This window comes from Myotis brandtii, unplaced genomic scaffold (genome assembly GCF_000412655.1).
Source record: "Myotis brandtii unplaced genomic scaffold, ASM41265v1 scaffold412, whole genome shotgun sequence".
Classification (NCBI taxonomy): domain Eukaryota; kingdom Metazoa; phylum Chordata; class Mammalia; order Chiroptera; family Vespertilionidae; genus Myotis; species Myotis brandtii.
This window is the reverse complement of record NW_005365832.1, coordinates 1,937,800-1,953,401: the sequence shown is the minus strand read 5'-3', so window position 1 is coordinate 1,953,401 and position 15,602 is coordinate 1,937,800. Positions and strand designations below refer to the sequence as shown.

General features: G+C 44.1%; 1 protein-coding gene across 2 annotated transcripts in view; it reads left to right on the top strand.

Annotated features, from left to right (window-relative positions):
- The window catches only part of SATB2 (SATB homeobox 2), a 174,151-nt gene that overhangs the window by 115,251 nt on the left and 43,298 nt on the right, over nucleotides 1–15,602 (top strand). For both annotated transcript variants that reach the window (XM_005873567.2, XM_005873566.2), the window contains exons 7-8: nucleotides 9,100–9,312; nucleotides 13,873–14,028. In XM_005873567.2, the coding sequence (XP_005873629.1) occupies nucleotides 9,100–9,312; nucleotides 13,873–14,028 (369 nt within the window). The remainder of the gene's footprint in view (nucleotides 1–9,099; nucleotides 9,313–13,872; nucleotides 14,029–15,602) is intronic.

Below are 15,602 nucleotides of genomic sequence, written 5' to 3'. Positions count from 1 at the left end.
GACGTTCTATCCACTGAGCCAAACCGGTCAGGGCAATTGCTTTTCTTCTTATATCTGAATGCATCTGATACGCTCTATCCACTGAGCCAAACCGGTCAGGGCAACTGCTTTTCTTCTTATATCTGAATGCATCTGACACATTTGAGATAAAAATATTCAATAAATGAATGTTTTGGGTTTGTTTTTATTTTTGGAAAGTTCTATCTTTGCCAATGATTTTAAAAAGTAGGAAAAACTAGTAAATTTGGGGCATTTTGCCAACAGTTGTTTCGGAGAATGCTCATGGAATAACGAGGGGCCCAGGCCGTTGGGAATGCAATGCTCCTGGCCCCGGAACTCGAGTGTTAGCAGAAACCATGGGTGCCCGGAGCCCATAGCACCGCTGTGAAGTGCTTCCAAGGGGAACCTATTCAGTTCTCCATTTGCTTTTGCTTTTTGGTGCCAATGTGCTTAGAAAATTTAGACTTAGGTTGTGCGTAGCCTCCCATTCCAGTACCTAAGACTTTCTAAAGCCCAGGAGATAAGGAGTAAGGAGGAAAGTGAGATGGAAATGCTCATCTAATGGCATCTGTTAACACACAGATTAGGTCGGTACATGTGAGCCAAGTTGCCAGGAATCTGTTTGAGGCCCGGTTCCTCCATTGTACCTGCTCAGGTGTGGCTCAGACGGGGAAGAAGTTTAAGACATGCAGGCTGTTTGGCTGTAGGCACTCACATTGTGTTGCATGCTTTCTGTGTTTTGATGTATCACGTGGCATGAGCAAAGTTTTATTGTATTTTGGGGTACGTGGCATATTTGTTCCAAAGTGGAGTTTGCATTGCCCAAAAGGGCTGTGTGTGGTAGGTCATCTTCCTGTTTTCAATAGATTGAACAAAAAGATCTTGCGTATAATGGGGATCTTTGAACATGTGGTCTATCAGGGCCTGCTGCGGGCTGTTCAGCAAAAATAGGACTCAGTTCTCAGGACAATGAAAAAATATGCATTAAGTGTCTTCTTGGTGCCCTAAGTTTGTGTATATCCCCCAACTGACCACTAAGCACAGAATGTGTAGATTGTGCTCCCAAGGAGTTTCCTGTTTCATGCGAAGAAGAAGTTTTATAGCAGCACAGTGTAAAAGATGCAGGTGTCGTCCTGGTCGGTTTGTCTCAGTGGTTAGAGAGTCTGCCCACTGGAGGATCACGGGTTTGAGTCCCGGTCAAGGACATGTACTTGGGTTGCGTTTCAATCCTTGGCCCTGGTCGGGGCACATGCGGAAGGCAACCAGTTGATGTGTCTCCCACTGATGTTTCTCTCTCTCTCTCTCTCTCTCTCTCTCTCTCTCTCTCTCTCTCTCTCCTCCCTTCCACTGTCTTTCTAAAAAATCAATGGGAAAAATATCCTTTGGTGAGGATTTAAAAAAAAGATAAAAGTGTCCTAAATGGGAGAGAACTAGAGCCATTTCCCTTCAAAGGAGGGAGAAAGTATCACCAACTGCAGTGTGTATGTGTGTACACACAATACATAGTCTTTTAGTTCATTGCAGGATACAGCTCTGCAGCAGCAACATCTATCTGCAAATGTTATTCTTGAATGTGCATTTATACTTGCAGAGACATTAATTCCCTTCAGATGCTCAATGCTATCCACCCCCATCCTGCAAAAATGCTGCATGCATAGGCTGTCTTTCCCAATAAAGAAATATTATAAGAAAAGAGAGGTTTTATTAAACTAATGCAATAACGACATTTTCTTTGAGGATTTAACACATCATTTTTAATAATAAAAATCAAATTGTCATTGTTGTGCCCTATAAACCTTTTATTCAAATCAGACTACACACTCTGGCTTTATGGCTAAGCAGTGCTCTGCGGGGAGGGGTTAGGGGAGGGGGTGTGTTTCTGGCAACACACAATGAATTTCAGCAGGCAAGTTCATAGTGGTGGTGTAGGTTATGAATATGGGGCTCAGGGAAAACTGTTTATGCTCATGAGCAGAGGGGAAAATGCCCTCTCGAAGCACCTAGAACAGCGGTCCTCAACCTGTGGGTCGCGACCTCTTTGGGGGTCGAACAACCCTTTCACAGGGGTTGCCTAAATACATCCTGCATATCAGATATTTACATGACGATTCATAACAGTAGCAAAATGACAGTTATGAAGTAGCAACGAAAATAATTTGATGGTTGGGGGTCACCACAACATGAGGAACTGTATTAAAGGGTCGCGGCATTAGGAAGGTTGAGAACCACTGACCTAGAAGGAAAGGAGACTGGAGAGTGGGAGAGAGCCGACTCTGGGCAGCTTTCCGGACGCAGGACGCCAATGCTTTCGGCAGCCATGCCGCTGACTCCTCAGCTCCAGGGACCTGTGCATGGACTGCTGAAATGTAGGAGTTCACTTTGTAGGATTCGGCCCAGAATTTGGGGTTACCTGGTCTTCTTAGGAGGAGACCAGTTTTGGCTCTCGTGTCAGCTGGAACCAGACATTTCAGACATGTGTGAAAATGAAGGCTAACAAATAAGCATGCAAAAGGGGCACTGAGAGGTGAGGAGTGCCTCTGAAGGGAGTGTGTGTGTGTGTGTGTGTGTGTGTGTGTTTCAAGGGCTGTGTGTGGTAGGTCATGTTCAGAGGTGGATGCAGGCAGGGTTGGCCCATGTGAGCGCCAAGGTGCAATTCTAATCTGTGAATTGGGGATCTGTGTGCCTTTTAACCTCGCTTAGCTGTTATGACATCATTTGCCAAAAAATATAAAATTAGAACTAAAACAGTGTATTTTCAACTTACCGCTACAGAAGACTCCCAGATTAATGTTTCAACTCATACATTTTTAAAGAGATGTGACTTGATTCTGGAGAGAACCATCATGAAAAAGCTTATATGCTTTGTTCATACATCTAACAGTTAATAATTAAGATATATTATGAGGGATAGGGCTTGTTATCTCTAAATGTTCCTAAGGAAGTGTCCAGCACACAGCCTTGCTTTTAGCATAGCAATCACATCAGCTATCTTTGGGGTTTATATTTTTTTATTTTATTTTTACCATCACCATTTATCCCCTCTATGCCCTCTTCCACCCCACTCCCCACACCCTGCAATAATATCTCCCTTTGTGTAGATTGGAACCCAACACTTTCAAACCAGTTGCTTTATATAACGGAGTATTTTGGGGTGGGGGTTGAGTTACTTTAAAGGTATATGTTATAATAAATATGTGAACACCGAAACACAAGTTATCCTGTATCTCTCCGGCTTCAACCGCCACAAACAGACATACAGTTTACAGAAATGAAAACAGACTCTGCTAGTTGGAAGTTTTTTTTCTAAAGAAAAGCACTGGGGTTTGGCTGGGCCAGTTTCCTCAGTACACACCTGGTGTATATCACTTTAAAAAATAAATTATGCCTCATTAAATTACAATTAAATGGAATCATGATCATTTGTTTTTCTGGAAGGAAGATGTTTTGCATATTGAAAGCCTAATTTGTTGCAGGTGACAAAAAGGCTGAACAGATTATCTAATATCACTTCATTTTGGGGGTAATGTTTGCTGGTTAGTCTATGTATATACTCCAGTAGTTCAGAATGATACTGACACGGGCAGTATTATTTTCACTTCAAAATGTCTCCTACAACTTTATCAGTTTTTGTACCTTTTAATGAATAGGAACTTCTTTTGGTATCCTGGGTTAGTCATGCTTTTTATTTTTCTTTAAATGTTTTAAAAATTTTTTACTAGTATGTTAAATAATATTTATTTGAAACAATTTTTTATTAGTGAGAAAGGGAGAGTGAGAGAGAGATAGAAACATCAATGATGAGAGAGCATCATTGATCAGCTTCCTCCTGTACACACCACACTGAGGATCAAGCCCACAACCCAGGCATGTGCCCTGACCAGGAATTGAATTATGACCTCCTGGTTCACAGGTCGACACTCAACCACTGAGCCACACTGGCCGGGCTCTTCAAATGTTCTGACACTGTCTTGTCCCTCACTGATCTCCTCTGTGGCCTGGTCTCACATTATCTCTATATCCATGGACTCTGCATATTTCAAACCCCAGCCGAGTGCAGTCCCACCTCTTCCAAGACCCTTTCCCTGAGTCCTGTAGTTGGCAATGCTTTCACACTCGCTTGCACCGAAATGGCAGTAGTTCTATCTGGAATGTATGTCCCTTGTCATCTGTAGCATTGCGCTTCTGTAAGCCATCACAGAGTAAACTGCTTGGCATCAGAATCTGTGTCTTAATGAATCTGTTTATTCCTTTCTGAGCCTTGTGTCAAGTCACAAATAAGAAATTAATTAATGGATTGATCTGTCATTCTTTGGTACTAGGTATATTGAATTTGGGGGTTCTCCAGATAGTCTATGGGGGATATAGCTCAATCCTGAAGAATTACCAAAGATGTGAGAGCTAAGAAGAACGCTGTCTGTTAACATTGAGTCAGTAATGACCTTGACTGTTGGTGGTGGTCCCGGAGTGCCTGGGGGGGGAGGTGTCTGAGGGGCTCAAGCTCAGTTCCTAAGGCCTGGCCCAGGTATGGGGCCTCTTGTTGTTTTCTTAAAGGGGTAAGGGCCATAAGGCAGTTTTTCACCTGCCCAGGCAGGTCTTCAAGGGCTAGTGCAGAAACTTACAAGTACATCCTATAGAGCCATTCACAGCAATGTTTCCCAAACAGTTCTGAGTATTAGCATGTGTTTTGCATGCTAGAAGTCTGGGGCCAACTATGTGAATTATTGAAGAAGTATGGAAATCATAATCATTTAAATAAAAAAGCCCATCGACAGAAACTGCAAATTCAGAAACATTAAAGTCATTTTGTTTCAAATAAATATTATTTAACATACTAGACATAATGAGTACATCATTTTTTTTTTAATTTTAAAAGTCAGCCTGAATGTTTTGTCTGCAAAGATAACCTCTATTAGCAATCAGGCTAGGTGGCATTGTATTAGCTCCTATTTGGGGTTTTGAATTGTTTTGCTCTCTTTGAATTGTCTGCCAACCTCATCTGTTCGTTGCTGGTGCTGGAAAGACTGTGAAGCTCACAAAGTCCCCGGTTAAAGGCTACAGAGAAAGCCAAGTTGAGGTTCCTTTTTCCCCAACTCCCTTCATTTTTCAGCGACTTGTCGCCCAAGAGGTATTTGTGCTGGTGCCTCTCCACCCCGCGCAGGTGTTCCTTCTCCTCCTCTCAGTCCACACGTCTCCTGGTCGTGTGTAACCTCCCTCACTCCGAGGAGGAACCGTTCCAACCTCTCCCAGGAGAAAGCTCTGTTGCCTACGATGAGGAAACTACTTAATGGCCACTTTGCGCAATGCTCGCAATATGTTTTAACGTGATTACTGATATGAAAGTTTAATAAGCAATATCCTGGGTAATTTATTAATGTCCCTCAATTTTCACATTTTCAATATTCATGACCCTTCTATTCATAAAAGTACATCTTTTTTTTTTTCCTTCCCGGTGCCCAGGTGCCATGCCACAGTCTCTATATCTCAGGCTGCATAATGGCAATGTCCAAGTGACACCTTCCGCTGGGCTGGCTGATAATTAAAATGCCAGACAATCTAGTGACAAGGGCCTTGGAAATATTTATGTGTGATAAATTATTAATTTATGTTCTATTCAAGATGGTTTCCATGTGATCAACATTTACTTATCTTGATAATTAGATGGGGCAATGTGTGGTGTATCTAAGTTATGCCATACATTTTCTTATAATTTTCCTCCCCAGTGATGATTTTCAGCTACCCAAATAAGCTCCTTTTGCATTTATGAGCCTACAGAATTTGGACTCTGTTTTAAAAAATCCCAGTTTAAGTAGTTAAAAGCTCATAAGTAACCAAAATGAAAAAGACTCAAGAAAACACCCAAGACTCTTCCTAGGCCCACCCATTAGCCACTTGTTACTCAAAATGTCTGGGTGAGAAGAATATGCTTTGGGACCCTGGCTACACGGATGAGACCTTGAGTAAATAGTTTGGAACAGGCTGCTCATTCTCCGGGGCAATGCGTGGAGGCGGCGTCAGCCACCTTGTTGGCTTGAGACTTTACCTTCAGTTAGGCGAGTGAAACAGAGGCCACTGTGTGCCACCAGCCCTTCAAACACAGACACTGAGTCTCGTGTCAGAAATGATGCTGATGAACAGTCATTTACAAGAATGCGTGGGCCTGATTTTTCTTAAAGATGGATTCACTTCCCTGTGAGGTTGTCCAATAGGTGAAAAATGCAGAGGAAAGAGCTCCACAGATTCAATGTGGAAAAGAAAGTAAAACAAGAAAACAAACAAATAAAAGCCACTCTATGCTTTGGAATGTTTTCTTTTTTTATGATTGATGAAGAATGAGCAATTTTTAACCTGGTCTATTAGAAGACTAGTTTTTGTTATTTCACTATCATGTGTGCAAATTCTGAGCCACACTGTACAGCATGTGAAAATAATTTCATAGACGTTTACAAACCATTTCTTATGGTTCTTGGGGCCTCAAATACAGTATATAAATATACATTGTGACATATTTATGCATTTCAGTTCTCTATGATATGTTTTGAAACTTTATTTGCTATTTTTTTCATATCACTTCATATTATTATTTTAAAACAATTTCTTAGTGATTTCTTCCTCAGTACTTCAGTTGTCCTTTCGTTCTTTTATTTTTCTCTTTCATGGACGCCATGTTCTTTGGAAGCTTGTTTAGACCAAGTTAATGGCCTTTTAGGCTTCCTCCACGTGGATAGGAGTTCACTTTTTGAATAATAAGAATTATATGTCATGCGGGGGGTGGGCATCAGGATTTTAGAGATGCTTAAGTGGGGCATGGCCAAAAAATGGTTGAGAACCACTGGTATAGACCCTGAAACTCCTCCTCCAATTTGGTAGTCTGAAATATAATAAAATGTTAAAATCACTTATGAGAGAAGAGGAGGAAGAAGGAGGAGTAAGAGAAGAAGCAGGAGGAGAAGGAGAAAGAGACCGACTTATCCTTTATGAATGCTCAGAAAAGGTCAATCTTAGTGTCTTATTGGTATTGGAGATTAGTATTGATTTTAAATTCACTTCTTTCTTGGAGATATTTTATCTCAGAAACAAATTTATTATTAATATTTTAGGTTGCTTAGCACAAGTGGAAGTAGAATAACTTAAGGCACAACTGACTCAGTTTTAGAAAGAGAATCAGTACTTAGATTGTGTAACATTTTCTGGAAGACGAATGTGTCACTTGTTGCTTCTAAAAGCATGACAAGAAATCTGGATTTTCTTAGAACCTTTTCCCCAGTAGGGTATTTTCCATCCCATCCTACCTTGTTCTTGATCACGCATGCCCACAGACACGCACTGGGTAACACTTCTTCTGGCTTCATTGCATGGCATATTCCATTCTCGTTTGTAAAAACATTTCCAATCAAAGTAACATGACACCCAAGTTGCAGAACTGTGTGATGGCATGTATAGTGCTTGTGGGTTCCTTGTAGTGAAATTGCCTTACCTGGTCTCCTGAACGGTGATTACCCTCTTGGAGAACTGATAGCAGTGGGATGCACCTTCCTGTAAGTGACATGTGTGTCGCTGTTTTATAATGCATTCCTTTATTTGCCAAGATCACCTAACTTATCCTAAAGATTTCTGGCCAACCAGGAGATGGCATATTCCTCTTGCATCATTGTATAGTTAAGCCACAGGGTGCAAATCTGACCACGTTTTCTTTGCATGGATATTCCCCTCAGTGGAAATGTCCTTGGCATCTGCTTCTCATGACTTGGGGTTGCCCCATCTGGTCTGAGCTACAGAGGTTAGCACCTCAGCTCTTCCTGGGGGCTGGTCTTAGGCCAGGGGTGGGCAAACTTTTTGACTCGAGGGCCACAATGGGTTCTTAAACTGGACCGGAGGGCTGGAACAAAAGCATGGATGGAGTGTTTGTGTGAACTAATATAAATTCAAAGTAAACATCATTACATAAAAGGGTATGGTCTTTTTTTTTTTTTTTTAGTTTTATTCATTTCAAACGGGCCGGATCCGGCCCGCGGGCCGTAGTTTGCCCACGGCTGTCCTAGGCTCTGATCTCACAGTGTACTGAGAGCGGATGTAGCTGGGAGTGTAAGGAGAGTGTGTGTGTGTGTGTGTGTGACAATCTAACAAGCGTGCAGAGTGTAAGTGGCTCTGCTGGTACCCACTGTCCTGCAGTGTCCCAGCTCGGTCCCCGGCCTTTTCTGACACCCATGCTGCTTGTCTCCACTCTTGTCAACCTTTTCCTTTTGTGTGTGTGTGTGTGTGTGTGTGTGTGTGTGTGTGTGTGTGAATTCTGTCATCAGAGCACATAAAGCACTAATGTCCTTTCAAAGCTGTCTATTTGGATGTCACACATTCAGAAAGTCTCTGAGTCTACCATGGCGATCTCCAGTTGTGCTCCGGCCCCTCACCGGATGTGACCACACTTCATCCCTTTGATGATGGGCTTAGAGCTCCCCCTGGGAGGGTGCCTCATAGAAATGTGTGGGTGCTCTCTGGTACATACATAAGGATACCTATTATGTGTGTGCATTGAGACGCTGGGGTTAACACAAGTTATAGCCATTTGCTTTTTTTTTTTTTTTTCTAGAAGAAACATCTATATTGAAAGCAGTGGCCGGTCACATAGAAATTCAGCCAAACTTTTTTTTTTTTTTAAGTCGATGTAAATCTCCCATGCTGTTTAAATGTCGGAACTAAATTTACCAAACTTGGCAGATTTTTAAAGCGGAGCAGGACTGCCAAGTGTTCCCAATTTCAAGCAGAGAGTTCTAACACTTCCTGCAATCCTCGCAGGAGGCACCTGCTGGTAATTGCCACTTCACAATCCCTTCCCCGGCGCCTACCTGGCGAGCTGGCATCTCTGCACCCCAACGCTGGTTACAGTGATGATAAAGTGTCAGGACAGAACGGTCCAAAATAAGCCACAGCCGCCCGCAAGGCAAGCGCCTTCCCACCACATCTTCCTGCCGGAGGAGCCTTGGGATTAGACTGCGGCTCTTGACATCACAGCCAACTGGTTTCCCCAAACAATAAAGGGGGTGGGTGTGGGAGACAGAAACACGCCCCCCAGATATGACTCGGCCTCTTTTCCCATCTAATCAGGGCCTGCTGTCCGAGATCCTCCGGAAGGAGGAAGACCCGCGGACGGCCTCGCAGTCCCTCCTGGTGAACCTGCGGGCCATGCAGAATTTCCTCAACCTCCCCGAGGTGGAGCGGGACCGCATCTACCAGGACGAGCGGGAGCGGAGCATGAACCCCAACGTGAGCATGGTGTCCTCGGCCTCCAGCAGCCCCAGCTCCTCCCGGACCCCTCAGGTGAGATGTGCGCCCCGGGAACGTTTCACTCTCTGCCCTGGAAGCAGCTGGCCGGCACTGCGTGTTTTCCGTGGAAACAGACGTAATTCAGGGTTCTGAGTCCACTGGGCGTGTTGCTGAGAGGACAGGGAACCGACCCTATGCAGTGGGCTGTCCTTTGCTATGTCCTGTGCCGTTGGTGTCCCTTTAGGAGCAGAAGTACCATCCTTCCTCCCGCGGCAGGAGAGCAGGGGATGGAGGGGGGAGAGGAGGGAGGCTGTGTCCACCTACAGCTGCTTCGTCATCAAGGAAGGAGCGAGGGGTTTGTGTGAAGCTGAGTGTGTGTGGCCAGCGCCCTGCTTTTCGTTACATTGTGTTTATTCCGTGGTGGGGGGAGGTAGCGGGGGGCAGGGGGCGCAGGAGGATGCAAGGTCGGCTTTGTGTGATCTGAGGAAGACAGAATGGGGAGGGGCCTGGTGTGATGGGAGCTCCCATGTGCAGGGACCCCTCACAATGGCTGGATCATTCACGGAGCCTTTAGAACATGGTCATGGGAAGGTAGGCCTTCATTATTCCGCTTCCCAGGCGACCCCCAGGACTCTAGGGCGCAGCTTCCCATCCTCCTCTCTCCACAACTGTAACACATTCTGTTCTCAGTTCCTCTGGCAGATGCGGGCAGCTAGTCACTCTTTGGGCTGCAAAGATCCTCACTGAAGGGTCAAGCCAGTCATGAGTCATTTTCCATTCAGATCTGAACCCCTCATTTCTAGCCTATTACCTACGATCCTTTAGCTTCGCTACTCTCTGGGTTGATGACAAGGCCATCTCATTCCACTGTTGCCAGGATGGTTGCAAATTCCTTCTCAGTGCTAGTTCTCAAGATAGTCAACAGATACACATTTGTACAAATCAGAAAAATGGGTACTTTGAAATCAAAGGACTTTTTGCTTAGATGCTATAGTGCAGTGATGGCGAACCTATGACACGCCTGTCAGAGGTGACACGCGAACTCATTTTTTTGGTTGATTTTTCTTTGTTAAATGGCATTTAAATATATAAAATAAATATCAAAAATATAAATCTTTGTTTTACTATGGTTGCAAATATCAAAAAATTTCTATATGTGACACAGCACCAGAGTTAAGTTAGGGTTTTTCAAAATGCTGACACGCCGAGCTCAAAAGGTTCTCCATCACTGCTATAGTGTCTGCTTGTGCATGTGCGTGTGCGTGTGCGTGTGCGTATGTGTGTGTGTTTAATGAGTTTGTCTTCTGGTAAGTTCCAAAGAACGGATTAAGCATACAAGCAGAATTGTATTCTAGTAGAAATATTTGAGCTTTTTCATATACATCCGTTTTCTTTCACATTTTCTAACTTTCATAATTTTGTACTCTGCAATAAATTTTTAACTGAAGATCATTTTCTATCATGCAGTCAAACTGCGATGCTTACACTTTAGTCTTTAGCGAATGATGAGCTGTAATGACTGTTCAACCAAAAATAAGTCTCTTAACTGCTTACTTTGGACAAGTGTAACCAAGCTTTTATATAGGATTCCTCCCCCCCCCCATTTTGGGACATACGTATTAGGCTATTGAGTTGGGTGAGCTGTTGATTTGCACTAATATTTACTTCTATTAAATCCGCCAATATTTTTGCTGCTTCTGAAGTCTGTTAAAGCATGATGGGAGAGTCCAGCCATGCTTCCTGGCTGTGCACCCGCACAGCTCTCCTCAGAAAGTCACTCCCACTTGTTAGAAAATCCCGCAGGTCTGTGTGCTCCTTCGTGATACTTATCCGGCACCATTGTCTTAGGCATCTTCTCAAAGACCTGAGAACTTTCAGAGCCAGACCAGCTTACAAGGCCGCACAGAGCCAGTAGTTTGCTTTTTTCAATAGCACAGAATCCCACCTAGACAATTCCTAGGCAATGGTGCCCTTCGGGACAAGTATAACAGGGAAATGAATCGTTTAATGTCACAGTTTTGAGATTGATGAAAATAAATATAAAATGTTTTTCTCAGAATATTTTTGAGACTACAGCTATGGCACCAGCATTTCACATTCTCGGGGTCATTCTTGTTTTCCTATTGGTTAAACATTGAGAAAGGGGAAGTTGTTAAAACATTTCATGATTACCTACGTACTCAGAATTCTTACTGACATGCTTCAGCAGTGAAGGTCCGTGGCGAGTAAAGCTTCCACATGAGAAAACATGTTAGATACCCCCTGAGGCAGCCTTTCGGTGGGAGTCAGCCTTACAGAGGTTCATGGAGATTATTTTCCAAACCCCCAACTGGTTTAAAACAAATTGAAGAATTTTAAATTTATTTATTTTATTATTATTTTTTTAATCCTTACCCGAGGATATGCTTATTGATTTTAGAGAGAGGGAGGGAGAGAGAGAAACATCGACTGGTTGCCTCTCATATGCACCCCTACTGGGGATCCAACCCACAACCTGGGTATGTGCCCTGACCGGGAATTGAACCTGTGACCTTTTGGTGTATGGGATGACTCTCCAACCAACTAAGCCAGGGCAAGAGATTTCAGATTTGAAATTAAACCTCCAGAGTCTCTTCTCATACGGCTCCAATTGGCCAGTAACCCTTGATGTACTTAATAATAACAAAACAACAATACAAGGATAAGAGTGATCATTTATTGAGCACTTACTGTGTATCAGGTATTGTGAGCATTTTGCATGAATTGAATCTTCACTGTTTTGCATTGTTATCCCCATTTTACAGATGAGAAAACTGAGGCCCATTGGCTGAGTGGTAGAGCTACGATTTGAACTCAGGTTGCTCTAATTCCAAGTCCTGGGCTCCTAACAACATAGTTTAGTGCTTCGAGGGCTTTCATTTTACCCCCAGGGTTTTAGAGAGGATTTGATCAGTCAGGTGAGAGAGTCAGTGAGGCTAATAAGAAACCCGAGTTGAGAAAGGCGGAAATAATGTGCTAAAACATGCACTCGACAGGAAGAGTACTAGAAATTTTGAGAAGGAAAGGGAATTTCTTGCAAAAAGTGACAGATGATTGGATTGTTATAGGCAGACTCCAAACTTGAGGGCAAGCAGATTCCTGTGAAACTAGCATTGGTGTAACCTGGAGATTTGGGAGGCAGATTCGCACCGTGGCCCTGAGCCCACGCTTTGGCACCTGAAAGGATTGTATTCAGAACAGGGTTGTCTCACTTGCTTTTGCCTGTCTTCCAGGAGGTCCAATAGCATCTTTCATTATCACTTGTCTTCATCTGTAAAATGAAAATAAAGTCTAACTCATTGCGTTTTTAGAAGAATTAAATGAGATAACAGAAGTAAAATGCTTTCTTGAGGGCCTGGTACATAAAAAGCACAGCATCAGTTCTTCTTATTTTTTGGTAATAATGAGAAAATCGTATGAGACAGGGAGGTCAAAGGGGAATGGCAAAAGTCACCGATGGCTCTTAGGAATCCAAGCTGTCAGGGGAACTTGGGACGTTCGCTCTGGCTTCGAGGTCATTGAGAATGATCCCATAGTGTCCAGACTACCTGCCCTGTCTTCCCCCAAACCTGTGATGCTCAGCCCAGTGGGGACAGCTCAGGGCACCCATAGAGGGACAGTGGTGATTCGGGGGCTACTCTCTTGGTTTGGGATTAAGGGTAAGTGGGGACAAAAGGAAAAACAACCCACTTTAGACCAAATCAGCTGGCTACGCTCATGAAGCCAAGGATTAGGGCAGATGCCTGCTGCCAGGGCTTCTGACGAAGCCACCCGCCCCCTGGCATCACACACCAGGGCAAGTGCTGGCCGTCTTTTCGATCAAGTAGCACCAAACGTTCCAGGGTTCCCCCAACCCCAAGAAGTACAGACACCTTCTCTATTGTCCTTCATTTGTCTCCGAAGCTGATGGGAAATCATTCAATTAAAACGAGCGCTGCAGAATACATAAAACCACAATATGAGTTTAAGAAAATGAAAACGCCACATCAAAGGCATTCCGAAGCCTCGTTTCATGAAATGAAATTTTGTTTCATTCCCACTGATTTCCTAGGTGAAATTAGGTGACGGTCTGGGTCGCATAATGATGATAACGATGGGGAACCACACATACTCGGATGACATACGTGAAGCTTTAATAAAGAATGAGAGCGACTCTGGGGAGTGCATTCAATTGAGTAATAATTTATTATTTAGAGACCACTACCCATTTACTCATTCTTTTTTTTTTTTCTGGAAGAATTGGCCCTCCCTCCGAGGTATGCCATTTTTAGAAAGCAAGAGGTAGCTGTGTGTGTCCTGTGTGCGTGGCCGGCAGTTAAGTGATGGCTTTCAGTTCCCCGGGCGCGGCCTACCTGTGAGCCGCCTGGGGTTCCGTGAGGGAAGGAGCAGGCTGTGCAGGCCTCCGCCTGTCCTATAGGAATGCACCGCAATTATTTCCAATCACAATTAACCCGATTAGAATAATGGACAGGAAGTGTCCCTCTGTAGCTAATGCTGTTTGGCATCAGCTGACTGAAATCCTTGGGTAATTTCTGCACAGATGGCTGGGCTGAATGCGGCACTTTTTGAATGATTGTTTTCACGGTCTCTTGGTAGGCCAAAACCTCCACACCGACAGCAGACCTCCCCATCAAGGTGGATGGCGCCAACGTCAACATCACAGCTGCCATTTACGACGAGATCCAGCAGGAGATGAAAAGGGCCAAGGTGTCCCAAGCCCTGTTCGCCAAGGTGGCTGCAAATAAAAGTCAGGTGAGCGGTGCTTAAAGGAGCAGAGGCGAGCGCCGGGGTTCCACTGTGCTCCTCCTCCCTCCCATAAAAATACATCTGTTCCCATAGCAATAACAACAGCAGGAATCCCGAGGGGACCCGTCGTGTTCCGAGTTTGGCGCCACAGTTTGCTTTTATTCCCATTGGAGTTCAATATAGAGACTAAGTCAAAACCCAGACTTGTGTCTGTTAAAGAATCGTTGAAAAAAGAATTGGCCTGGAATGATTTCTCTTCTAATTCTAAACACTGCTATGTATTCTTTCTTCTGTTCTTTGTTTTCCTTGCTCTCTTTCTCTCTCTCTTTCTTTTTTGTGTGTGTATGAGCCAAACTTGATATGTACAAAACAGCATCTTTCTGAGACTGCATCTCAGCCACGTCTCATCGCCTCTCACTCCCAGCAGGGGCCTGGCTGACATTGGTGTGATAACTGCTTTTCCAAGCCCCAGAGACACCTTGTGAGTCAGGTGTTCCTTTTATGTGTCGAATACAGTTGTTTCTCCAGGAGAAAACACAGGTGAGGGCCCAGGGTGTGTGCTAAAAGCTCTAACAGGAACACACGGCAGCGTCTCCAGTGCAGATCTGTGCAGAGCGGGGGTGGGGGGCGGAATGCTCCGGGGACCAGCGCAGACAGATGCTTAGGGTTTTGGAAATTTATTTCTGAAAGCAGCAACCGTGGATGGGATCCACTGTCTGTTTCCATTCCTTTAAAGGGACAACCACCACCCTGTCCGAGAATGGGCTAGCTCAGTGGTCGGCAAACTGTGGCTCGCGAGCCACATGCGGCTCTTTGGCCCCTTGAGTGTGGCTCTTCCACAAAATACCACGTGCGGGTGCGCATGTACAGTGCGATTGAAACTTCGTGGCCCATGTGCAGAAGTCGGTATTTTGTGGAAGAGCCACACTCAAGGGGCCAAAGAGCCGCATGTGGCTCGCGAGCCGCAGTTTGCCGACCACTGGGCTAGGTGGATGTGCCTGCTTATTTGTCCCCGAGATGAACAATGACCTAATGCACGGTGGAGGGAACGAAGTTGGCTGCAGCATCATTCCGAGAGCCCTTTGATTCTGAGCTTGATTTCCTCTGTGGCCTTTCATGACTAATGTTTCCATCCCTGCGATGTAAGTGGTAAAAAGATCCGTCGTCTCCCCAACAGATCTTCCGTTGTGTGCTATGAAGAAAGGAAGTTACTGAATATTGTGTTTCTATTAAGCAAGAAGGTTTTCAATAAAAATCAAGTTTCAAAAATCATTTTATATATAATTTGAGAGAGAGAGAGAGAGAGTTAGGTGCTATATTTAGGCTAATTATGGGGCTTAGCCATTTTTACCTGCCGCTTGGCAGTTACCTGACTTAAGTTATTTTTCAGACGTTGATAAAGGGAAAGGAGTAGAAGATCAAGGAACTTTGATGAGGATGGAAATATTTGTTTCCCTTTCCAATGTTAATGTAGTAATGTTTCCAGATTATTCCTATTATCGCTCATCAGTGAAACTGTTGAAAGGCAGTTTTCTAAGATTTGATGTCCAACCATAGAATGAAATACATGAAAAGAAAAT